We start from the raw sequence: 27357 nt of genomic DNA on the forward strand, positions 1-27357 counted from the left end.
AGAGAACATAAGATACTATCCTTTTGGGACTCATTTATTTCACTAAGCATAATGGTCTTCAGGTGGGATCATTTAATTGCAAATGGCAGAATTTTACTCTTTTTTAATGTCTAAGTAGTATTCCATGGAGCAGATTTACTACAATTTCTTAATTCATTCCTTTTTTGATGGAAATCTGGGTTGTTTCCATATGTTTGCTATTGTGGACTGCACTGCTGTAAGTGTAGGGATGCAGGTCACTTTCTTTTATACAGATTTCACTTTGGATATATTCCCTGGAGTGGGAAATCAGATGATATGGTAGATACTTTTCAGTTGTCTCTGAGCACTCCATATTGACTTCCATAGTGGCTACACTAGCCAACACTCCTACCAACAATGGAGTAGTGTACCTTTTTTCTGACATCCTCACTAGCAGATGCTGTTAGTAGAATTCTAAATGTAAGCCATTCTCACTCAAGTTAGGTTAAGCCTCACTGATTTTTATTTGTATTTCCCTAATAACTAGAGAGCCTGAACATTTTTTCATATGTCTATTAGCTATTCAAATTTGTTGTTTTGAAAAATGCCTGCTCATTTCCTTTTCCCATTTCTTCATAGGGTTGTTAGTTTTGCTGCCACTGAGTTTCTGAAGCTCTTTGTAATGCTGCATATTAGCCCCCTATCTGTTGTATAGTATGCAAATATTTCCTCCCATTCTTTTGGTTGCTTCTTCATTTTGTTGATATTTCTTTTGCTGTACAGAAGATTTTTAGTTTGATGTAGTCCCATTTGTTTATTTTGGCTTTTACTGCCTGTGTTTTGAGTGATTTTTCTAGGTCTTTGCCTTCACCTATATCTTGTAGAGTTGGATCAGCTGGGTGCTCCACTCCAAGAGCCTGGAGTGCTTTACCAGTAGTGGTCTCATCTGCATTTCCAAGAGTCTTCTGCTTGCTCTTTCTTGTTTTCTTCATATATATTGAAGGGGGCTTCTCAACAGGGGCACACCTTCACGCCTCTCTTCCTGGGAGAGCCATTTCAAAATTCTTCAGCTGTTGGTCACTCTCTTCTTTCTCATGGAAGCTCCTATGGTGTTACTTTTTTGCATGGTGCTCACAACTTGCTTACTGAAGGTGTCTTCTTCCTGCACAAATTAATGTCCATGTGTTTGAGAACCTGCTTTCTGAAACTCACTCAACCTTGGTCTTATTCCAAACAGCAATCTTCCATTATTCCCTTTGAAGAACCCAGAGTAATTTCTCAGACAGAACTTAACAGTTCTTCTGAGATGGTATGGGAGGGTTGAATGGGAGCCCCAATCCAAGATCCTATAGTCAGGCCTGGTTCTATAATCAGTATCAGGTCTTCTAATCCTGAATGTGTAGTCAAGGTAAGCCCTTTTGATGGTGACCCTTTTGTTTTGATCATCATGGATAGCGCCCTTCTTCAGGCACATGTCAATTGGGATTTTTACCTTAGTTGTTTAACAACAACAATATGCCAGTTGTTCTTACTATCCAGCAAGCCATCTCAAACTTGGAATATACAATGCTTTTATGTAGTTCACAAATTCCATACTCATAAGGTATTATCAGTAATAGACTCAAATTACTAGGAGTGAACTCAAAGCTTGGGAGCTGAAATAGTCTTGAGACTCCTACACTCACATTTTTGGTGCTTGTGCTGAGATGACATGAAGACTAAGTGCAATTGAAACTATTGCTGAATTGCTTATATGTAATCACTCTAGGCTCTCACAGCAAGACAGGTGAATTATGAAAAGGAAGTATCCCTACAATGAACTTTTCAGGATAATCATGTAGAAGTTATACGGCATTTTATGATCTAACTCCAAAAGTATGTGCCACCTCTTACTTATTTCATGTTTTGCTGCTGTTGATGCTGTTGTTTGGAGCAGTCAAGTGCTTGGAAAAGATTCCAAGGGAAGGAACATAGATCTCTTCTTGATAAGAGAGTACCAAGGTCAGATTGCAGAAGAGCATGTGGGATTAGAGATAGCTTGACATTTCTCTTTGGGAAATAAATAATTAAGAACTACAAAATATTATTCTTTTAAAATAAAGTGTAAAAGAAATAAGTCAAATGTAAACTAAATTAATGGACCTGGTTTCTATTTTCTGACAGTGGGAAATGTATTATTCATGTTTTAAGCCTTCTAACTGTCCTGCAAATTGCTCTTGAGAGCTGCTTTTCTTAAACAGTTATTGCTAACCATGCTCTAAAAGGGTAATCCAAATTCTATACATTAACCAGTACTTCAAGAGACAGTGTAAGGAGGACTAATGATCATGGTGGTTCTAATGACAAATTTCACTTTCTAAATGTATTATGTTATTCCTGATACATAGTAAATGTGATATTGTGGTACAAATATATAGCATAATAATATGTAGTGACCAAATCACTATTCTCCTCTTCCTAGTCTCTTAAATGCCCCTATTCTATGTTCTACTTCCATAAAATTAACTTATTTAGCTTACATATATGAATGAAAATATGTTCTTAAATTCTGCATCTAGTTTATTTCATTTAACATAATTCCCTCCAATTTCATTCATATTGTTAAAAATTAAAATTGTTTCCTGCTTTTATGAATATTACATCACAAACTATTTGGGGACATTGTATGTAGATATATGTGACATTGCATTTATCCACCATCTGTTAATGGACACCTCAATTAATCCCATATTTTGGCTGTTGTGAATAATGGTACATTAACATAAAAATATAGATATCTGGTTTGACAATCTGATTTTCTTCATTTATACATATATATTATGCATGGTGGTTTTAATGACAAATTTCACTTCTTAAGCTTATTGTTATTTTTGGTACATAATAAATTATATATATATATATATACACATACACATATATACACATATATCAGGTACGGGTATTCCTGGATCATAAAATAGCGTCAATTTTAATATTTTGAGAAAAGTCTATGTTGTTTTCTACAATGGAAATGTACTAGTTTACATTCTCAGTAACAGTGTGTAAGAGTTTCCCTTCCTATGCATGATAACTAGTATTTGTTATTTTCTGTACCTTCAGTTAGAGACTTGTTGTCCAGGAATTTGATTTTCAGTTCCATGATGATTAGTGCTGTTAAGCATTTTTTTTTGTATACTTGTTGGTCATTTATTAATGTAATCATCAACCCACTTCTTGATCCTATCTTTTTTGATATTAAAGTTTTCAGTTCCTTATATTCTTGATAATAATTTTCCATCCACTGGTTCACTCCCAAAATGGCTGCACAATCAGATCTGAGCCAGGCTCAAATCAGGAGTTTCTTCTGGGTCTTTCATGTGGGTGACGGGGCCTAAGTTTTCTTAGGTGCCTCCACAGGAAGCTGGATCAGGATTTAAACAACCTGAACATGAGTGGCTTTACTCACTTACATAATGCCTGCTACAGGCTATACATTTTTTAAATAATGGGGATCCCCTTGTATGTTACTTGTCATTATTCTCATGCTGTTTATAGAAGTATCTCTTCATTCTGGGCTTACAGCAGTTGGATTTATACATTTATTTGCAGAGTACTTTTATGATGAAATCAATTGGAGTGTTTTGAGCTTCCTAGCTCTGAATCTATCTTGGCCAAGAAATGGGAAGTTTTTAGTTATTAGTAAATGGGTTTTCTTAGTTATTTTTCTTCACTTTTCCTAGAGATCCATAATACAAATAGTTTTTTATTTAATAGTATCCCATAGCATTTACATTCTTTTTTCTTTTAAATATTTTTCTTCTATCTAAATTCTTCTGCTTTATCTAATCTATTATTGAATATCTCAACTATAACTTTTTAAATATTTATCTATTTAGCTTTAAAGATTAATTTATTTTTATTTGACAGGCAGATTTTACACAGAGAGAAGGAGAGAGAGAGAGAAAGTCTTTCATCTGCTGGTTCATTCCCCAAATGACGGCATCAGTCAGAGCTGAACCAATCCAATGCTGGGAACCAGGATTTTCTTCCAGGTCTCCCACAGGAATGCAGGGTCCCAAGTATTTGGGCCATCCTCCATTGCTTTCTCCAGGCCATAATCAGAGTGCTGGGTGGGAAGTGAAACAGCTGGGATGTGAACCAGCAACACAGAGGATTAGCCTGCTGTGCCATTGTGCCAGCACGTAAAGATTCATTTATCTATGTATTTGGAAATCAGAATTGCACAGCAGCACAGGGAGAAACAGAGAATGAGATTTTCCATCCACTTGACTTCACTTCCAAATCTCCACAATAATCAGGGCTGATCCATGCCAAAGCCAGAAGCCTGGAACTCCATCTGGGTCTCCCATGTTGGTGGCAGGGCAAGCACTATAAAAATCTTCTGTTGCTTTTCAAACAAAGCAGCAGAGAGCTATATCAGAAACTGAGAGTTAGGACTTACACAGGTTCTTCGACAAAGGATGTAAAAGTTGCAGGTGGTGACTTAACTGAATTTGCCTAACACTGGTCTTTTTCAATTGTATTTTTAATTTGGTTGATTGAGTTATTCAGTTCTGAGAATTCAGTAATTCAGTTCAAGAACAATCCTAACAATCTCTTAACAGGAGGTCATATGCACAGAGCGGGGGAGGGACCCCAGAGTGGAGCAGAGGGACAGGAGGAGGCTTGTATCCCAACCCTGGAGACCCCTGGATCCTCACCAAGGACTATCAGTACGAGCACCAAGGACTACATCCCAACGGCCAAGGAGACCACTGGGAATTGGAGTGCCTTTGGAGGCCGAGAACTCTGAGGTCACCCACCCCCGTTGGGATCTACCACATGGGATGGAAGAAGCCCAAATCCTTCCTCACAGGATCCAAGGTCATCAGAACAACAGCCAGGAGCCCTGAACAGTCCATAGACACAGAAGAACAGTAAACTTCCTTTGGGACGAAGGGAGAGGAGCTTTCTCTGGTCCTTACTTAGTTCCAACTTTGGATCTCCATCCTCTCTTGCAATGACCATCAGGATTGCTCTGGAGTCCCCCCCCTAAAAAAAAAACCACAATCAAACAAAGTTAGAATAGAGAACAACAAGGAAAGCTTAGAATCAGACAGGAAATGGTCAGTGTGGATTCACATATACCTTACTAGGTAGGACACAGAGATTAGATACTACTCACTGGGGAATGGAAGGTTTCTCTGCACACCCCTCTTAAAACAGTTCTACACCTCAACTATTGGCATATGCCTTGCTAGAGTTATAAGCCAGTTTGGACTATCCTAAAATCTGCCAAGTTCAGTAGAATTATGCTTCAATGCTATAGACTGTTAATACTAAAATAAGGATAGACACGAGACAGCTGAATAGTACCCTATATCCATTTTAAGGTGCATAGAAGCTGGTTGTATATAAACTAAAAACAAAATGTCAATGAAGTAGTCACAGAATGTGGTTAAGAACTTGCATTTTTTTTTAACATATTGGTTACTCAATATCATGACATTTAATTCTGTAATGTTGTAAATTGTTGCTGATGTTATGTTGTGGCTTTTAATTGATCAGGATGATATTCTGCCAGCTCTACCTACAGACCAGAGATGATCTCCCAAAGAAACCTTTGACTGTATCTGGACAATTAGATGCTGGACTCTTTGCTTGGTATACGCTTGCAATGAAAGAATCTCAACTGAATTTGATTTGTAATACTGCAACAAGGTGGAGGAATCCACCATGGGGGGGAGGGTGTGGGGAGGGGTTGGGGGAATCCCAGAGCCTATGAAACTGTGTCACATAATGCAATGTAATTAATAAATTTAAAAAAAGAAAGTAAAAAAAACTTAATTCTATCACTTCACTTTATCATATCGTTAATTGCTTTTCCATGCTTGCTGAATTGTATGTTTTGTTTGTGTCCTGTGTCTCTGAAGCCTAGCGTATAGGTATTCATACATTTAGCTCTCTTACTTGGGATTTTACACCATCTCTTGGTGTAGCGTTTGCAGCTATAGATGCAGATAATCTGTCAATTTCCCCAGGTTGTATAGTGGGCGGGGCAATTCTGGTAGGTATTCACAGGTCAAGACACTTTGCACAGTCACAGATGTGGAATATCTATCAGATTAGAGAGGCCGTGCATGGACACTACCACTCAGAGCACCAGATAGGCTTGGGATAGCGTTCTCCAAGGCAGGAAGGTACTACTCTTTAACATTTAAGGGCAGCTACTGACTCAGACACATTGGGGACCTGGTGGAGTGCTCATTCACCTATCTCTATGACTTGTGAAAACACCTTCATGTCTAACAACGTTGATATATGTTTTTTTTTCTTATAATTGATAACTTGGTTCAGAAAATAGCTTATAAAAATAGCTTGGTTCAGAAAATTTCAACACTCCACTAAGGCTTCGGATCAGCTCAGCTCAGGCCGTTGAGGCAACGTCCAGGGAGTGAACCAGCGGACAGATCTTTCACTCTGTGTCTCCTTCTCTCTGTAAATCTGACTTTCCAATAAAATGAATAAATAAATCTTTCAAAAAATTATCTTGATCATTCTAGTTCTTTCATATTTTCAAATAAAGCTAAAATTTATTCATCAGTTTCTCACTAGGGAAATGCAAATTAGGACCATTAGGATATTTCACTACTCTTCTTACAGAGTTGCCCAATTTAAAGGCCAAAAATATCAAATGTTGGCATTTTCAAAATTTTACAAATTGCTAGTAAGACAGTGAAATGATAAAAACCACTTTGAAAATATTTGGTGTTGTCTAGTTAAGCCAAAATATCTGTTCTCTAACTTATCAGTTCCATAGCCATGCATATATTAAAAGGAAAAGGTACATATTCTCACAAAAACACTTGTATAGAATACTCATTCAATACATTTTGTCTATATGGAATTGCCGTCTTATCTGTAGCAGTCCTCAACTGGAAACAAACCAAACTCTACAAAAAAAACGCATAAATAGATGATAGCATAGTCACACAACAAAATACTATATGGTAATATAAAAGTGATGCATACAATAATATAGATGAATGACAAAATGATGTGTTTGTGGAAAGAAGTCAGGTAAAAAAACCAAATAGTACTGCATAGTTCATTTATATAATATCAATATCAAAAACAGAAAAACTCATCCATGATGACCAAATTCAAAACAGTCCTTACTTTTGGGAAATTTATTGAGAAAAATCTTTAGGTGATATGAATTTGTTGTATTTTTATCTGAGTGATAATTACATAGTATATACATTTTTAAAGATTCTAAAAAGTACATTCTTAGCCTATATGGAAATATGTATATATGTACATTAGTGAGCCTGAGAAAGTATACACACCTTAATTTAAAAATAAAATAGAATATCAGTAAAACAAAGAAAGAAAAAAGCAGAATAGTATAAAAAGGCAGAAAAAGACTTGAATAGAACAGATGAATATAAAATCATAAAAGTATTATATCTTCTTTTGAGTTGATTATAATGAAAAATAAAACTGATTATTAAAGGAATTATTAGTTGTCATTGGCTGTTTTGGTGTTAATCAAAGTGATTCACTTAACTAATTTTTAAATGTTGGTACTTTCATGTTGGTTACAAATAGCAGAAACCAAACACGATTCCTAATCCTAACTTTAAGCAAACAGGAGAATTTATTATATGCACACTATGTTGTCTCAACCAACTCAAAAAATTACTATTTGGTATAAAGTAGCATATGTAGATGTGGATAGCATCCATCTAGCAATTTTCATGGGAGGAAAGTTATGTTCTTGAGTTACATAAAAGACTTTTTTCTTGTCAGTAATCACAATGATAATTATGTAAAATTATACTCTATAAGCAATTGTCAATTCTTACAACAAAAAAAGGTAGATGGAATAACTTCCATTTTACAAATGTGGAAAATGTAACATAAAGTAGTTAAATGACTTAAATACTACTGAATAGCTAGTGAGAACCAGTTTAAATTTAAACTTTTTTTAAGGTTTTTAAATTTTTATCATAAAGCCATAGTTACATAGAGAAGGGGAGACAGATCTTCCATTTGCTGGTTCACTCCCTAAATGGTCACAAAAGCCAGATCCGAGCCTATCAGAAACCAAGATGTGGAAGCTTCTTCCACATTTCCCATATGGGTGTATGGGCCCAAGTGCTTGAGCCATCTTCTGCTGCTTTTCCAGGTCATTAGTGGGGAGCTAGGTTGGAAGTAGAGCAGACGGGATTCAAACCAGCACCCATTTGTGATATGGATGCTATCTGTGGAGACTTAGCTTGCTATGATTTAAATTAGCCCCTAGATTTAAATTTTTTCTGTATCCAAAATTCAAATTAATTTTACCACGCATGACAGTGGTATTTCAAAAGTTTCTGAGAAAATTAAATTCAGAGTCTTTTATTTTATTATTATTATTTTTAAGTCCATACAAGTTTTGTCATTCTATGAATTTTGCATAATATCTTTCAAGACTGGCATATTGTCATGAAATAATAACATAAGTAAATTCCAGTATGAGGATTCAGGAAAAAATATATTCTGTATAGATTTTGTGCTTCTGTATATTGTCCAAACTTGGGAGATTTTAAATCGTTAAGTTAAAAACAGAATATTGAAAGTTATTGCGGATACTTGGTGTAAGAAACTCAATATTTAAATGGTGTTCTCTCAAAAATTTTTTAAAACGTCTCTTCAATTGCATTCAGGAAAAATATTTAGATTCAATATTGCAGATATTTACCATTGATTTACTTCTCATTGGAAAGTTAGATTTACAGAGAGGAGAGACAGAGAGAGTGAGCTTTTATATGCTGATTCACTCCCCAAGTGGCCACAACAGCAGGAGCTAAGCCAATCCAAAGCCAGGAGCCAGGAGCTTCATATGCAAGGTCCTAAGACTTTGGGCCATCCACCACTGCTTTCCCAGGCCACAAGCAGGGAACTGGATGGGAAGTAGGGCCACTAGGATTAGAACTGGCACCCATATGGGATCCTGTCACATACAAGGCAAGGACTTTAGCCACTAGGCTATCACACTGGTCCTCAATGTTGTAAATATTTAAAGTATTAATATTTGATTTTGTGATAAGAAATTAGAAAATGCCATATTTAATCAAGCTAGTTTAGTAAAGTCAGTATTGTTTTTGAGTGTAATATGAAGAGATAGCAAGAGAAAGGCAAACTGACTCTCATAATGTCATTTGCAAAGGTTTATAAGATGTTCTGAAACATCCCACATTTTCCTGGAAGATATAACTTTTATGAAATCAGCATTTTATTTTAACTCTTTTGAATCAACAATATTATCACTCTTGTCTGCTCTTGGAAATAACAAATATCCCTTGAAAGATAGTAGGACTTCAACAGTTCTCAAACTCTCCAGTTAGGGAGCTAGCCTTATGGCATAGTGGATAAAGCCACTGCCTATAGCTGTTTTCCCAGTTGCTCCATTTCTTATTGAGCTCCCTGACAAAAGCATTGGAAAAGCAGCAGAAATGCCCTACCATGCATGTGGGAGACCCAGAAGAAATTCCTGACTCCTGGCTTCAAGCTAGTCCATGCCTGATCTTGCAGCCACTGGGGGAATAACTAGCAGATGAAAGAACTTTTTGTCTTTCTTTCTATCTCTCTCTATATAATTTTGTATTTTAAATAAATAAATAAATAAATAAACAAGCAAGCCTTAAAAAATACCCACAAGATGCAATAGTTATATAGTATTCTTGCCAAAAAATTCTTCATACAATCACGAAGAAACAATTAGCCAAATTAAAATTCAGAAACATTTTTGAAAACACTTTTTCCTGAACTCTCAATAACTATGCATGTCATGGAATATATTTTTAAAAACCACTGGATAATAGTTTCACAGTAAGATAATAAATAAATTTAATGTGATATGCTTTGTTAGACTGGAGCAAAAAAAAAAAAAAAAGAATGGGGCTGGAGGAGTCGGTGTTGTGACATAACAGGTACATTCACTACCTGTGATGCCAGCATCCCATGTCCTGGCTGCTTCACTTCTGATCCAGCCTCCTGCAGCGGAAGACACCCCACACATTTAGGCATGTGCCACCCACGTAGCAGACCCGGATGAAGCTCCTGGCTCTTGGCTTCAGGCTGGGCTAGATCTTTTTTCAAAAAAGAGGAAAACCATAAGTGGATGGAATGAATAAAGGAAGGAAGGAAAGAAGAATGGATGGAGGAAGTAAGGAAAGGAGAAAGATTGGGATCAACAAAGACACTATTTGATCCAATGGAAACAACTCAGATGTGACTTCTGTTAAATAATAGTATTAAATTTTCCAAGTGTCATTTCCTAAGTGTACTAATATGAATTACAGCAATTCTGTAAGAGATATTTTTCTTCTTAGAAGATATATTCTGAGTAGTGAAGATTTGGCAAGAATATCAGTTATTGCTGGTTTTAGAGCTCTAGCTTTTAATGAATGAGTTTATATTCACTTTATTTATTTTCTCAATCTTCTCAATCCTCAAAGACATTAATGTGGTAGTCCTTTTTCCAGCAGTCTACTTTTCATATCTATATATCACTTTAGTTATCTTACTACTGATAGTTTCTAGCCTTATGTCTTCCTTGAAATGTGACTAGAACTTCACAATACTTCTAATGCTGATATATAGTAATGTGGGATAATTTTTACATGTCTAAATTTTTCTTTTTGTCATTTTGCATTACTCTTGGCATATAAACTTTTCAGGACAAGGTTTTAGAGAAACTAATCTAAAGGACTCATAAATGCCTTGTCCCACAGCTCATTTTAGAATGATAGCATTCACATTCCTTGGCTTGGTTATCTCCCCAGAAAAACCCACTATCAATTGAAAATTGATAATACTTTAATGTGTATTCATATGACCCATTATGTCCATAGTCTGGCTTCTGTGTTGACTCTGGGGACATCACTCATCAGCTTCTGTTCTTCATAATCTCACTAAATTATTCCCTTGTTAGCTAATCTTCATTTCTTCTGCACTAACTTTTGCTCATTCATAGGTCAAACATAACATTGATACTGTGTGTATAGATCCTTTATGTCTTATATACTCAAATATCTATGTATGTTTTGGGTAGAGGAAGAAGAACACATGAGAAAGTGAATCCAAGTAAGAGTACAAGCCAGAATTTAGGCAAAAGGCCTTATTCTTTGACCAAGAGACCATTGTCCCCTGAATGTTGGTTATGTTCTATACTAGTGTCTGATCATGATTAGGTAATGGAAACTAAGGGCATCTGTGGCCTTACAGGCCAGTTGTAAAGGTAACGCCTCAGGTGTAAAGTCTTCAGTCAGTAGTACGAATCCCATTCTTTCAACATAGCAGAAAAAGTAATAGTAATAGCTAACGCTTATTAAGCCCTTATTGTGTATCTGCTTCTGTGATCGAAAAGAACTTACACATGTGAATAGCACATGTGACTAGGTTAACAGTCAAAGACTGGCTGGGCAAAAGTGAGGGTTCTGAAGCCAGCTCGCCTAAATTTGGTTCCGTATTTCACTAATCCATAAAGATTCAGAAGTTACTTCAGCACTGGGTATCTCAGTTCTCTCCTTCTAAAAGTGGGGTGACAATAATAATACCTTCCCCATGGGGGTCTTGTGAGATGTAAATAAGGTAGTATTTATTAAGCACTTAGAAGAGCATCAGACATTCAGTAAGTACTCAATATACGTTAGCTTTTATTATGAAAGCTGTTACCCCATTCATTCCTCATGGTACTTCCAAAATGAGTTAAATTCACTCTTCATATATTATTTGAAGAGAAAACTATACTAAGTGAGGTGAAATAATGTCCCTGAGCCTACTCAGAAAGAGAATTAGGATTTCATTCTTGTCTGCCTGCTATTAACTACTGAAATTTTTCATTTTTCTCTAAGCCAATTGCTTGTGGGGATTATTTAACTGTCTCTGATATAGGAACTTGTTGCTAAGCTTTTTGAAAGTTTAAGTACAAACTTTCTCTCCAAATCCCCTTAATCATGCTTATTCAGCCCCTGAAATATGTGTAGAGAAATCAACACACATCCCCTTTATGATGTCATATGATAAATGATTCTTTTTTGGCTACTGATGATGCTGCCCTTTAACCAGTAATATCAGAAACAGTGCAGGGCTGACTGAAATTTGAAAAGCAGGGTTTTGCACGAGGTGTACTCTCAGGTTTTTCCAACTCTGATATGCGATCCTCTTGAGGACTTGCCACATTTTTAGGAGCTCTGCTGATGCACCAGCCCATTTGTTTGATATTCAGTCTACATATATGTCTTTTACCTATGATCTCTGAGAAGATAAGACATAATGATGAGATGAAAGACATGTATGCAAAAATGTACTAAGATAACATATTTAAGTTAAGTGACAAGTGGAAAATCTGAAAGAGGAAAAGGGAATTTGTTGTCCATCACTTTGGTTTAGACCTCTTTTTCTTGAGAGCCATTATTTTGTGTTCTGCAAGCTTGCGATCATTTTATTCCTTCATTTTTTATTTGTATTACACTGTCCTAAACATCCCAAAAGGGCAGAGATAATATCCAAATGACACATAATATTCTGTTATTTCTTTCAAATTAGAAAACATACATTGATTACTTCCCTTCAGTAAAAAGCTACAAATGAATCATTATGCTTATGCTAGTTTGGGAAAATTATGGCACACTGGGGTATCTATTAGAATAATTCCAGAAAGTTCAAATAAAATAATAACAATAAAAGTAATAAATAGACAAATATATTTATAATAACATATATTACATAAAATAATAATATATTATATAGGAATTGATAAAATAAAAAAAATAATTCCAGAGAGAATCATGGTGTATTCACTTAAAAAAAAAAAACCTGTTTTTCCCCTTATCCATCACAAAAAACATTGAACATGTTAAGTGCTCCAATATGATGGGAATACAGAAATTTAAAATTCAAGTATTGTCATAGAAACACTTAGTGAGGAGAACAACATAATGTATCTAAGCGCTGTGCTGATGTAGAAACATACAGAAGATCCTCTGAAAGGCCACCTACATGTCTTCTACGAGGAGAGGCATAATGTAAGGTATTCCAAATAGGCAAAGATTAGGCTGTTTTAAAAACTTCGTGATGAAGCCAGTAAAGCCGCTGCCTGCAATGCTGACATCCCCTATGACTGCTGTTTGCGTCCTTGCTGCTCTACTTCTGATCCAGTTCTGTGCTAGTGTTCTGGAAAAAGCAATGGAAGAAGGCTCCAAAGCTTAGGTTCCTGCTACCCAACCCAGAAGCCTGGAAGAAGTTCCTAGATTCTTGTTTCCATCTGGTTCAACCCTGTCCAGTGTGGCCATCTCAGGAGTGAATCAACAGACTGAAGATCTGTCTCTCCCTCTCTCTGGAACTGTGACTTTCAAATAAAATAAACAAACAAATCTAAGTAAAAGAGAGAGGGAGGGAAAGAGAAGAGTTCCCATTTACTGGTTCAGTCCTCAAATGCCTACGCTATTTGGGTACAGACAAAAACCAAAACTTGGAACCAGAAACTCAGTCCAGGTCTCCCATGTATCGACATGAATTTAATCATTTGAGCCATCACCATGTCTACCAGAGCCTATATTTGCAGGAAGCTAGAGTCAAGAGATGGAGAAGTGAATCCAAGCATTGATGTACTCCTAGACTTCTTAATCTCTAGGCCAAACATCATTCTAATAATCAAATTATTTACAAGAGAAATGATGAGATTCATTTTTATATACTCAAGAGGGAAGGTGGTGATTGAGGAGGAGATAAAACCAGATTATCAAAATGGGGAAAATTACAAATTCTTAAATGCCTTGGGGCATCATTTTTCTATTTGCTTTATTTTTTGAATATTGTTTGAACTTATCCTAGAGTAGAGAAGTTTTTCTGCACTCTCTAGTTGAGGTGACTTAATTTCTAGACTTTAAATGATACTGTGTTTGAGTATAAACATCTTAGAAAAAAAGAATTAAACTTTTAATGAACAGCATGACATGTTCACAACTTAAAAAAACTAAAGGGAAAAATTCTATGAACTATAGTTCGAGTCAATGCAACTCTTGAATCTAATTTATAAGCTTCAATATAATTGTGCCTAGAGGACTTCTTGAATCAAATCTCTCCATGGTTAATATTGTATAACTGAAACTAACCTTTTAGAAATTAGTCATTAATTCTTTTTAAACATAGAAGTCATACAATTATTTAAAAAGTACATAACTCTATATCCCACGCAAGTGAATATTTCACATAATTTTATGTTGTTATTTTGTAGCTGCTAAAAATATCTTGGCAGACTTTATTTCTGGTAGCATTTTTTTTATAAGCACATTCACTATTTTTGTATCCAGTATCTGAATTCATTAAATCTGGATGGATTATACAGTCATTGATTCAAACCTCTTGCATTTCATTCAATAAGTTGAGTTATTGCTGCCAAAGTTAAATTTTAATAATTAATACTTCTGGAGATTGGCCAGGCCATCACTGAAACCTTTGCTCTCCAGATGCAGGCATCTGAAGGGGACACTGCTGCCTGATTGGCTGTCACTTGTACAGTCAGCCTCTGGTGAGTTGGGCATCTCCATTTTGAAGAGTAGCGTGAATAAGGATCAAACTCGAAGTCAGTGTTTAAACAATAATTCTCTGCTGAACAAGAGAGGAAGTAGAGGTGCTGCTATGAAGATACCATGATCGTAGAAATGGCACATAGAGGCAACGGCCAGATGTTATAAGTTGACTGTGAATTCCTATTTTAAGCACTTATGCCCAGGAAAAATATTCAATGACAAAGCAGCAGTTGGGGTTTCCCACACTTGTTACCAGACATTCTTATTTACTTTCCTAACCCTTAAAAATACATTTCACAAGTTGGAATCCGTATTTCTCCCATCCTATGTAACACAGTCTGTCTACTTGTCAATCAATGACCCCTACCCCAGGATGTACCTTCCCTCTCCTGGGACTTGGTGGTGATTATCAGGCAATGCGTTCTCTTTCTCGGTGGACGGTGGACACAAGAAGAAAGGGGAAACCTCTCTTTCCGGCCTCTTCCCTCTCTGGCCACTCTGTCTCTAAATGTGTTTCTCTGATTTCCTTACCTTTTAAATAAACTTCACACAAAAACAGAAAATTCTATTAAAACACTCTTAACAGTAACAAAGGAACAGGAGATAAAATAATGCAACAGAAAATCAGTTGGGTTATTTAAAAAGGAAATGACCTAGGCATTTGTTATCCTAATGAAAGAATCCCTGTAAGTACACATTAAGAGAAAAGTATCTTCACTATCTTGCCATGAAAATTTGCCATCATGTGTGCAACACAGATTGTTTTAAAGAAAGTTTGTATGGTACGATTGGATATGGATGTGAAAACAAAATGAGTTTCCCCATCTAAAATGTTCAAAGAGGTGAGGGTAAGCCATATTAACCATATTCTTGGGTGTATGTAAATTCTATAAAGTTTATAGAGTCTGAAAGGTGCAAAAAATAATTTTGACAAAATCAATAATTTGTGGGACTCCCTGGAGGCAGCAAGACCCTCCAGCCCAGTCCAATTCCACTGGAGTGATAAATATGATTGGTGGTGAAAAAGAAAAAGAAAAAAGATTATAAAAATTCATACAAGTCAGTAAAAATCTAGCACCTGAAAGGACCCCATGTGCAATGAATTAGCCATAAATGTTAAAATAACAAAAGTTTAGTAATGCACACAAATGCTTATCTATACTGCACAAACAGAACATTCTTGCTACTTGTCACTTTATTTTTCCCCTTTTCTATGGAAAATCAGAGATAGGAAAGAAGGGAGGAAGACAGAGAGGAAGATACATTGGATGGCTGTTCTTTCCTCCTTTTGACACCTATTATATAGATTCTTTTTATCTTTTAAAAACAATATCTTAAATGTAAGATACACAGTATTTTTTTAAAAGCAAAGAGTAGACTCATCTTTTTATTTCAGAGCTTTAATATTTATTCAAACAAGCAACATGAGAATTGCTTGTCCAGTAAAATATAGAATATGTACATAAATATATATTTCATTTATATTTGTTTACCATTGGAAACTAAAGTTTCAATGATGGAAGAGAAGGGAAATTTGAACAAACTAAAATGCAGGAATGTGAAGGAAAGATGAAAAATCTTATACATGCTGTTACTGCTAAAAAGCAAAACACTGAGTGACAAAAACAAATGTGAAGTATAACGTGCAAGCTAGAGAAATGAGGATGGCAGGAAAAAGACACTGCATTTCCTCCTTCTCAAAGAATCCCACTTAACTAAGTTGTTCCCTAGGGATGGGCAGTCACACTACCACTGATAACTGTGGAGGCGATATTACACATCTGTCATTACCATGATAGACCTTTTGAAAGTTCTCTTGCTATTATTTAAAATTATTAAACTGTATGGCAGCATTCTTTGTGCTGGCTGGTTAACCATTATTTCGACGAACGTACATGCGTATATCCACTACAAGGACTAAAAAGTGACAATTTTTTTTGCCAAATACATTTATGTAGAAGAAAAGAAAAACAAAAATCAAAAGGTTGAGTAAATTAGATACATGAAGGCTATGATTGTTGGGTCAGCTAATTTTTGCTATAGATTAAAAGAAAATTTAAGTAAAAATCGTTCTTAAATATAATGAACTTAAAACATTAAATGCCAAAAATATTGCTTTCTTTATTATTTCTGCAGCCACTAAATAGTGCAAAAATGCTTCCAAAAGTTCACGAAAGAGGAGTTTTAAAACTTTATTTTGCCTCAGAATTTTTAAAATCTACTCCTGGTTTCTTCTAATCAATATGCATTCTCTATGAACTTTTTGAAGAATTCCTCTATGCAAGAATTTCAAACTTCTATACACCTAAATAAAATGTGCTCTTAATTTCATTTTTCCACAGACTTTTCGCAGTAGCCTCACGTCTCTGCTTCTGTGCTTCAAATCTGATCAATGTTCATGATTTGTGATGCAGGGATGTGTGTGTGGAGAGAGTAGACAAACAGATGTGTAGAAACACTCAGAACTGAGGAGAACACCACAAAGAAGAGTGTGGATTAGCTAGCAAGACCTTTTGGATGGTTGCAATCCAACCATCGTTGCTAGTGCAGGTGAATATTTTTAGAGTCTCTTCATTTTGGTCACAGTGTTGTCTAATTTTCTATGTATGTATGTCATAGGCTAAAGCTTTTCCTATAAAAGAAGCATAACATTAAAACAAAACCCAGAGTTAATGTATAAAGAGTTGTAACTGTAGAGGTATCTTTGAACCATGTATGTTCACTGTTATATGAACCCATTTCTTAAATGGGCTGCATGAAAATGAACTCATTTTCATAAAGAATTCACGGAAGAATTTTAAAGGTTAAAAACACTCCCTCATCTTCCACCTCCAGGGATTTAAATGGCAAAATCTGATTATTTAATTCAAGTGCTTATCTGATCAAATTTTTTGTCCAATGTTTATCTTATTTCCTGCAATATCAATTGAAAAGAAATACATGTAACAAAACCTTTAACATTTTCAAAAAAAAATTATGATTCTCTTGGAGAAAACACATTGTATAAAGACATTAGTTGTTGGTTTTCCAAACTTTTATCACTTCTTATTGGCCTTCTTATTTAAAGGTCATTGACATCTTTTAAAGTTGACATTTTATTTTTGAACTCCATGACACAGCTAAACAAAAAGAAAAGGATACAGATGGAATCAGAACCATCCTTCTAGGCAAAAGAAATAGCTGAAAAGAGAACTGCAAGATTCATTGCTTAGATACCTAAAATACAGCATTTCCAAACAAGATGTTCTTCCGGTTGATATGTACACTTCAATACCACTCTAATTGACTGATAATGCCAGAACTCAGAAATGTGTTTTATGTTTCAAGAACTTAAAAGGTTAGATGGAATATTGGTTACATTTGAATATTTTAATAAAATTCACTTTAACATTCATTGTTAAAAACCAACAGTTTATTTGGCTGAAAAGATACTTTAATTTTTTTGCCAGGAAACCTGTTCTTTCTTAGACTCATATTTATTAGTTCAAGGGCAGAGCTAATTATGCTCAAATCAAATGGTTTAAAGGAAGATTATAAGCACTCAAAGATAGTAAAAATGATAGGAATATCATATTCAGAAAACTTAGAGGAGGGATTTTCCTTAACATTTTTTAGAAGCTTAGTATTAATGTACTTAGGAAAATGCCTTTCAGCTTCTAAATGAGAAGTGTACAGGAGGTATCTTACCAGCTTTCCATGTTGACATGACACCCATAGGATCTATATGCAAAACTTTTCCCAGTATAATTTTATATTCCATGTTATATCTTGGTCTATTTTCCTCCATGAGAATAAAACATCTATTAGTAAGGGTTAGACTAACACAAACAATGCAAAACCAGAAAAGCTCCGTGATAAAATTTAGTTCCTAAAAAATGTGTTTTTGAAAACTTCTTGATAATGTAAAATACCATACTTCATTGAAAACATAATATTCAAAAAGTTAAAATAGTCTTGTTCATGGAAAGAATTATAATTGCAAAAAAGGAACTTAATAATATGAATTCTTTTTCAAGCCTGACCATGTAGAAGCAGGCTATTTTCCTTATCCTAGTTAGTCCAGAATTAAATGTCCTTTAAGGTACAAATTTTCAGTACTTGAAAATAGTCATGTCAATGAAAAGCAGTCAATAGGCTGCAATAGGACCAATCACCAGCAATGTCCCACATTTATTTCATTAAGATTTTGTTCCAAAAGGCAATTTTACATCATGTTACAAGGGTTGAGGCTTCCCCCACTTCCTTCTCACATGTCTGATGAATTCTGGCTGATCTGGATGTTTAGAACAGGCTATCGCACGGTACAGTCTCACAGTGCAGCCCAAGGCAGTTGCAGCATTTCCCACCAGGCATGTAAGAAGCTGGGAGGGAACAAGGCTTGAGGAAACAATCCAGAAAACCACAATACAGCTTCTCCATCCTTTCCCCACAAACAATCTTTGAAAAACCAGATCCATAAAATGCAGTGAAGTATCGAGGATTTTTAGGGAGAATCTTTTGTTAAATGTTAACAAAAGAACGTCTCTACCGCTTCCCTTTAAAACGTAATCCTTTAAAAAAAACCCGAACTTTCAAGTCTTTTTTGGAAAGTGCTTAAATCATCTGGTGATAAATATCACTTGGTGTCCTTGTTTTCTAACAAATGGCTTTTTCCATTGTTTCCATTAATTTCACCCACATTCGTTTAAAAAAAACCAAACAAACAACAACAACAAGGCCTTTACCCTCATCAGCACAGCACAGATGTATGATTTAGTATATAAAGCCGTTCATTACATACTAATTTACCAAAGACGATTTTTTTTTCTTTTCGTCAGTTTTCCTTCAAGAAGTCTTCAGGGATGGTTTACACCTCAAATTAGAAGCCATTAATTAGCATGACGAAGTCAACTGCAACTGCGAGATACACAGATAATTTAAATTATTTAATCACTAATCACCTTAGCTAAACTGTGGTATACTCTTTCAGTGTCCTTCGGTAGGTTATCGATCTGTCACTAAATTACCTCCAGATGAGTTAGAGATAAATAGTAGCCTCCTTTCCTTTCCCTCAGGTTTACAATATCCGTTCTTACAAACACTTATAAAAACCTTTAAAGGTTTTGCAATTGCAAATCCCTAATTAGCCATCGTTAGCCTTTCGGTAATCAGGGGAAAAAAAAGAATGTCTGAAGCGCAAATCAGGAGTTCGCTTTGCCCGCTTAATAATAAAAACATTTAAAAAAAAACGTTCGCTTAAGGCGATGTCAGTAATAAAAGAAAAATGCAGAGGTGGTGGCTTCAGCAAATAACGGGTTCGCAAAAACGCTAAGTGATTAAAACAAGCAGCCCGAACCACGATGGTAATATCCAGCACTCCGATAAATTACACACTTGCAGAGGCTGCAGAAATAACGCAGGACAAGACTTACACGGATGCCAGTCCGCAGCATTTATACACACGCACATGGCAAGAGACAGAAACCAAACACTATCATTCAAGTCGGGCAGGGGAGCGCGAGCCCGAGTTTGCCCAGCGTGAGAGTGCTTTGCGTGTGCCTGCGTGCGCGCGTGAGAGAGAGAGAGCGAGAGAGAGACCCATCCTCGGGGCATTTCCCCTCTTTGGGCAGTTTTGCTTCATTTGTTTCCTATTTCTGCTACATAGAAACTAACTTCCATCTCAGCCCAGCCAGCGCCGCTGAATAGACCCTGTGCTGCGGCTGCCCGTGCGTCAGATCCCTCCGCGAAGCCGTCCTCGGCCCCCTCCCTCCCCGCGATCGGCCTCCACAGAGAAAAGCGCCTTGCAGCCAAGCGGCGCCTCCGGCTCCGACATCTTCTCCGGCTGGAGACAAATCGAGCCGTGGCGGAGGCGGCGGCCGGCCGAGGAGGCTTCGGCGGCCGCGGGGTGGCGGCGGCGGGGAGCCGGGGCACTCTTTCTTCCCCTGCGCGGGCCCGCGGCGCGGGGGGCGGGGGCCGAGGGCCGGGCGAGCCGGGGCGGCCGAGGCGGCGGACTCCTTTCTGCGGCGGAGGGATCGGCGGCGGAGGCCGCCTCAGCCGCTGCCTCAGAGTTGTTGTTTCCTCCTCCTCCTCCGCCTCCGCCTCCGCCGCCGTCGCTTGAATGGTGGAGCCGAGGCTCGGCTCGTGAACGCACACTGACAGCTACAGGGCAGGCGGCGGCACCGTCCCCGCTCTCCCCTCGGCGGCGGGCCGTCCCGCCGGCGGCCCTGCGCTGACCCATAAACATGTCTTGCGAGAGGAAAGGCCTCTCGGAGCTGCGATCGGGTAAGTCGGGGGGCTCCCGCCGGGGGCCGCCGGCACCGGGCCCCCCGCCCCCCGGCCGCTCAAGCATGAGTGTCTCTGTCCCCCGCTTCCCTCCTTCTCTCCCTCTCTCTCTCCCGTGCAGAGCTCTACTTCCTCATCGCCCGGTTCCTGGAAGATGGACCGTGTCAGCAGGCGGCTCAGGTAGGGCGGCGCGCGGCCCGGGGCCGGCGGGCGTGGGGGAGGGAGGCGGCGGCGGCGGCGGCGGGGCCGCGGCCCGGGGCGCGGGATCAGCTCGCCCCGCTTTTGTTGTTGCAGGTGCTGATCCGCGAGGTGGCCGAGAAGGAGGTGAGGGCGGCGGCGGGCCCCGGCCGCTCGGGCCGGCGCGCGCGGGGCCGCTCCTCCCCGGGGCCCCGCTGCGCCGTCGTCCTCGCCGCGGCGGCCCCGGGGCTGCGGGGCTGCGGGGCTGCGGGGTCCCCGGCGGGGCGCGGGGCGGGCGGGGAGCGGAGCGGGCGGCCCGGGGCTCTGGGGGGGAGCCGGGCTCACGGGGCGTCCTCTGCCCGCAGCTGCTGCCCCGGCGCACCGACTGGACCGGCAAGGAGCATCCCAGGACCTACCAGAATCTGGTGAGACATTCACGTCGCACAGCAAAGAAACTTTTCCCCGAGTCGAATAAAAATTGAATTTCCCGCAATTTTTTTTTTTAACAGACAAAAAAAAAAAAACAACTTGGCCCTAGAACGTGAAAACTCCAAAGGCCACGGGAAAGATTGGGGAGGCCTGCGGGGGGCAGTGGCCGGGGGACCCGCACCCCGGGGCCGCAGGGACCACGGGCAGTTTATTTGTGATATTTTGTTAATGTGCTAGAAATAAAGATACGTCATGAGTGTTGTGCAGTGCAAGGCCGGAGGAGGAGGGGCCGGCGCGCGCGTCCGTGTGTGCGCGGGGGCGCGCCGGCGGGCGGGCGGGCGGCGCGCTCGCTCTGCACGCGCGGCTAGCTCGGCTTTCTCCAGCCCGACACAATAGCTGGTGACTAACTGCTCCGAAGAAGCGGCATTAGCATTTCACAGGCTGGCTATTCAGCGTCGCAGGAACCCTGGCAAGATTTTTTTTTCGCCTCTCCTTTCTTTCTTTTTCTTTTTCTTTTTTTTTTTCTTTTTTTTTTTTTTTTGATTCTTAAACGCAGCCCCAGGATTCCTGTTGGAAGATTTTAGATGTGTGATGATAGGGAGCTAGCGGCTCAGATCTTATCTACCAAAACAAGTATTTGCACAAATGTAAAGGCTGTAATGCCCTAAACCAGAGGTTTTAGCAGGTATTTACTGATTGCACGGAGTCTCTTAGGCTCCTAGCTCAGTTGGAAGCTGTTATTGGAGGGCATAGCAATGTGTTGCTTGTTAACTACATATTTGCTGTGGGGTAGAACTTGGGACACTTCGAAGTTTTCCTGTTTACTTCGGGGATAGAGTTTGTTGAATAGTTGAAAGATACTAGTTTCTTAGCTTCTGAGTTTTAGAAGTGAATATTTTAATAATTGCAAAAAAATTGCTTTGCAATTGTGACTCTTTCACTTTAGTGTCGTGAATAGAAAGTCTAGCTGACTTGAGTAGAGCTGTATTTTTCATAACATTTCTCCTCCGGAAACTAAATCAGATTGTTTCTATGAATATATGTGTTGGGCGGTAAAAGTTACCATGCATCTGGATTTATACAGTGCGTTGATATTACCAGACCCTTGGGCCTTTTTGACATAAAATTATTGATGTTTTTCGTTAGGGGTGTTACAATGATTACAAAGTTTTAGCCAATTTTGAATGTCTGTGACCTGAAGGCGTTGCATGGTTTTGGTGGCCTTTGTTTGATTTTGCACACAGAACATCTACTTTGCATGACTTATCATTTAGTCTTATTAAGGTGTTGATGACTGCTCAGATCTGTTAAATAAATCTGGTAGTGCCTTTTCACACTTTTTCAGGCTATGATTTAGGCTAATTTTGATTCAGTACTTGGCAGAAGTGAATAATTTGATGTAAATGCCAATATTTACTAATATTTGAAATTAATTTCTACTTTGATAAATATTTTAAACATCTTCAGGGGATTTTCATGGCTTCTTTTCTGTTTGGTGAAATTATTGCAAAGGTAATAATTCTCCATCTTTAAGATTTGGTAAGAGTTACAAAGCTTATCTCTGCTCTTGCCTGAGGCTGGCTCTGATAGCTACAGCGCTGGCGCGACACCTGTGTATCATTGCCTTTTCTCAAGGCTCTTCTGAAAACCCACTCGTGGAGGACTGCTGTGGTTTCTTGGAGATTTTATTTGGTAGTGTTTTTGTGTTAACGTAGCTAATGATGTCTGGTCAAGTTATGGGGACAACTATACCTTTTAGGAGTACCATCTTTTTTTTTCTTAAAAGCAGTAGTAACAATTTTTATTTTGATTTTCTTGGGAGGTGGAGAGATGAGGGAACTTAACTATTTTAGTAAACTGAATTTGTATTCCTAGTATATTTCTCATATTTTAAATCTGTGTTCTGCTTACCAAAGTCCACCAGTTTTTCATTGGAGTGGTTTTTCTTGCTTCAAGCGTTTTCAGCGTACCAGAGCAGTCATGTTGCTCTGGTAAGATGGTTAACTATTCTCATTTGAGCTTGAAGTCCTTGATTTATTTTCTTTTTATGCATTCAGCATATTACCCATTCGTGAGAGTACCTATAGGATGCAAGGCATCATTTGAGGTGCCCGAGTGTGTAGGTGTTATACACATAGATATGTATGCATTTTGCTGACAGTTATAAAAACATCTTGGAACACCAGGGTTCTGAACACGTTTTCGTTAATCTTAAAACTTTCTGACTGTTTGAGCACATGCAAAGTCTCATGCACAGTGTTTCTATTGTCTTAATTCAATCATGTAACTTGGCAAGTTTTACCTTGTTGAGTCTAAAGTTAAATTTATTTAACATTGATTTGATGGTTGTTTGATGAGTAAAACTGTAGTTTCAGTGACTTTCTGTTTTTACCTGGAAAGATTTTGTTACTCTCGTGTTAACTGATAAAATGAGTTATACTTTAGCGAGTTCGTGTACTATATATTAAGATTTCTAGGAAATCTCAAATTGTAGTTGTTTAGGATGGGGTATATACTTGTACTGGTGGGTTTAAAAACAGGCATTAGTCAGGATATGGAGTCAGCTGACAAACGCAGTTGGAGTCTGATCAACAGGGGAGTGGAGTTTTCAAAATTTTTTAAGTTTACAGGTTATAAAATTGATGAATTTTAAGTGTGATTAAAAAGAAATTCTCATCTGAGGTCTCTTTTTACTTTGATATTATACAACATGACATTCCCCCTCTACTGTAAGATTTTAAATATTTGTTTGAAAAATGATATTTGGTAGGAAATAAAAATTGTTTTTAGCTTTATGGCATATGCAGATTTTATATAAGCATGAAATTTATAGCATTTTTTTGGCTTTTATGAAAATTACTTTGTAAGTGGAGTAAGATAGAAAAACTTCTTGTAGAATAAGGAAATTACCTAACTTTTGCATAATAGGAAAACTTTTGTCGTTTATTTCTTGGAGTGATTAGTGGAATTAGTTCTGCTTTCTGGTTGTCACTTTAGTGATGGTTACTCACTAGGGAGATAAGCATCTACAAGCAGTTTTGGTGTTTTTTTTTTACTTGATTTTTTTTTTTACTTGATTTGTTTATGTTTCTATAAAGGCTTTTTCTTTAATAAAGAACTAGGTTCGTTTGCTTGTCTTAAGACAGTTCCTATTAAAGTGAAAGGATTGGAAATTGGGGGTAGTGGAATGTGGGCTTGAACTCTGAACTCTGTTTACTGACTAGATAATCTTGGGCAAGCCATGGAGTGTCTTTGCTGCAGTTGCCACATTTGTAAAACTGTGGATTTATCTTTTAAAAATCTGATTATCTATGGTCTTGAGTTAGAAACAGCCCTCTTCTCTGTTTTGTTCTTGTAGTTTAATTGTCCAAAACACGGAAGAGTAGATCTGGAGAAACCAGGCAGGTTAGAAAACAGTGTGAAAGCTTTCAGTGATGCTGTTCTTTGGTTATAATATCTCTTCTTGCCAGGATGATGATTTTTGAGATGCTAACTACATTATAGGATACCTCTTCATTTCTCTGTGATTACTACATTTCCGTGAGGTATAAGTACTAGTTTTCATGAATTGTTGGTGCTCTCAAATTCAAAGATGAATAGGAACCCTGAATAGGGTCTACTCAAGTAAACGTATTAAGCATACACTTATTTAATATGCTGATAAATGTAGTAATGGTATATAGTCAGGCAAAAAAATTTTAAGATTTATTCAATTTTATTGGAAAGTCAAATATACAGAGAGGAGAAGAGACAGAGAGGAAAATCTTTCGCCCGCTGATCCACACTCCCAAAGTGGCCACAACAGCCGGAGCTGAAATGTTCGGAAGCCAAGAGCAAGCAGCCATGTCTCCCAGGGGTATGCAGGGTCCCAAGGCTTTTGACTGTCCTCTACTGCTGTCCCAGGCCACAGGCAGGCAGCTGGACAGGAAGAAGTGGGGCCTCCAGTATAAAAACTGGCACCCATATGCAATCCTGATGCATACAAGGCGAGGACTTGAGCCACTAGGCTATGGCGCCAGGCCCCAGTCACATAAATTTTAGGGGAAAAATGGTCATCATGTATTTAAACATTTTCTTGAGTCAGAAATTTCTAAATTCTGTGGAGGTACTTTTAAAATTTGACTAATCAGTGTAATTTGGGGTGGGGAAGGAACAAATAATGGAGCAAATGTGTGTGCTAGTAGAGTTTACCTCTTCTGCTAAAAGTGTCAGTAAACCTGTAAGCTTTGCTTGATAGTCTTTAAAATGGTGCTTTAAAATATGGCATTCGTTATAATGATGTATGAAATGTTCAAGGTGAAGGGAATAGTGTATTTCCCTGTGAGAAGGCAGCCACCTTTTTTTTTTTCTTGGCATGCGTTAATTATGTTGGTAGCTACCACCAGTTTTTAAAATTTGAGACAAATTCTTAAGTGCAGTGTTAGAGTCTTAGTACTCTGGAATAATGGCAAAGAGTTGAACAGCAAGGGAGGTGTAGAGCTTTTATATGGTGGTTATGAGCGAGTTTGTTTCTCAGTCTATAAATGGACTATTAATACCTATGATTTTGTAAGGTTCTGAATAATAACTGACTGGCATGATTATGTACTGTGATATACTGTGTCAAGTCTGGATTTGTTATCAGAACTTGAGTAGTTGTAGAGATTCCTAACATAGCTTTATACATGGTGTTAAAGTTTTTGTTTTTGTTTTTTGTTAAGAAAAACATGTTTATTTCAGAGACAAGTACTTGCAATGTGTTTGACTCTCTAATCATGGTAATTGCAGTCCAAAAATGACAACTTTGAAATTTCAAAAGGTACTGTTAATATAATATACTCTAGGGTGAAATAGTTAAGTCTAAGAAATAGGGAAAAATAGTAATTAACTTTAAAAAAGATAACTAAGTCATTTTGGGTAGAAAGAAACATTGCTGGTAATTTTAGCTATCACTTTTGTGTGTTCAGAAACATCTGGGTAGTCAAAATGTCTCAAAGAGTATACGGGAGTTTTCTTTTGATAATGATAAGATGGCATTGAGGAATATAAAAACTCAAGTGTTGCGTTTGACTTTCTATAAAAAGATTTGGAAAAGTTAGAATTGTTTCAATAGGTTATTTACTCATTTATTTACATTATGAAAGAAGAGATACCTTAATTTCTGGCTGGCTGTTTAAAGGTGTATGTGTTTAAAACAGAATTTAAAAAGGCTTTTTAAATAAAGCCTATCAATAGCAATTACTTAATTTATTTCAAAACTTCTTTTTAAAATAGAACACAAGTTTGTTTTTTATTTTGTTTTTAAATCTGGAAATCGTCCTGACTCTGTATAGCCCAGATTTGGTGTTTATCTGTCGTGTCATTACAGAAATAGACAAATCCTTTGCAGCAAGTTACTTTATGCAAGTGATATAAAATGGGTTATATTCATTCTTATTAGTAGTGCCCTCATGTATATTTCAGGATTTGTAGGAAAATGTCTGTAGTAGCTAAGTGACTGTTGGGTCTTAGGGTACTGAGCATGTACATCTAAAATAACATCCACTTTTAATGAATCTTAACTGACTTCAAGGAAGTCAGATATTGTAGGACGATGGAAAAGACATTCTAAACATTTTTGTTATTCAGAGTATTTGTTACTTTTGTAATCATGACTGTATATAAAAGTGGTGAAGAGATTATGCGAATCATTTAGAATTTTTAGCAATTTTAACTGGTGACCACTGTCAGATTCTGTTTTTAAAAATTGTGTTCGTGAAAATATGAGTAACTTGTCAAATTTAATAAACTACTTTAGAATTAATGTTATTCAACATATGGCTATAATGTAGAGAAGTGCATTTTACAACAAATTGGGGAAAATTATTTTTATCCTTTATGGAACATGCAGATGTGCGATTCATATTGAACAGTAATATATATTATTATAAGAATCTTGGGTTATTTCACAGAATCACTTGTGGAACAAGTTCTTAATTGGCTTACATAA

The 27357-nt window shown here is 37.5% G+C and overlaps 1 protein-coding gene across 2 annotated transcripts in view; it reads left to right on the plus strand.

Annotated features, from left to right (window-relative positions):
* The first annotated feature begins 20475 nt into the window (after positions 1-20475).
* The window catches only part of PHIP (pleckstrin homology domain interacting protein), a 129061-nt gene continuing 122179 nt past the window's right edge, over positions 20476-27357 (plus strand). Inside the window, exons 1-4 of one of the 2 annotated variants that reach the window (XM_058661242.1) lie at positions 20476-20783; positions 20905-20963; positions 21078-21107; positions 21326-21385. In XM_058661242.1, coding sequence (XP_058517225.1) covers positions 20744-20783; positions 20905-20963; positions 21078-21107; positions 21326-21385 — 189 coding nt within the window. In that variant the 5' untranslated portion in view covers positions 20476-20743. Of the gene's footprint in view, positions 20784-20904; positions 20964-21077; positions 21108-21325; positions 21386-27357 lie in introns of those variants that run through there. The other variant, XM_058661249.1, reaches the window with a different exon arrangement.

The sequence above is a fragment of the Ochotona princeps genome, chromosome 1 (assembly GCF_030435755.1).
Source record: "Ochotona princeps isolate mOchPri1 chromosome 1, mOchPri1.hap1, whole genome shotgun sequence".
Lineage (NCBI taxonomy): Eukaryota > Metazoa > Chordata > Mammalia > Lagomorpha > Ochotonidae > Ochotona > Ochotona princeps.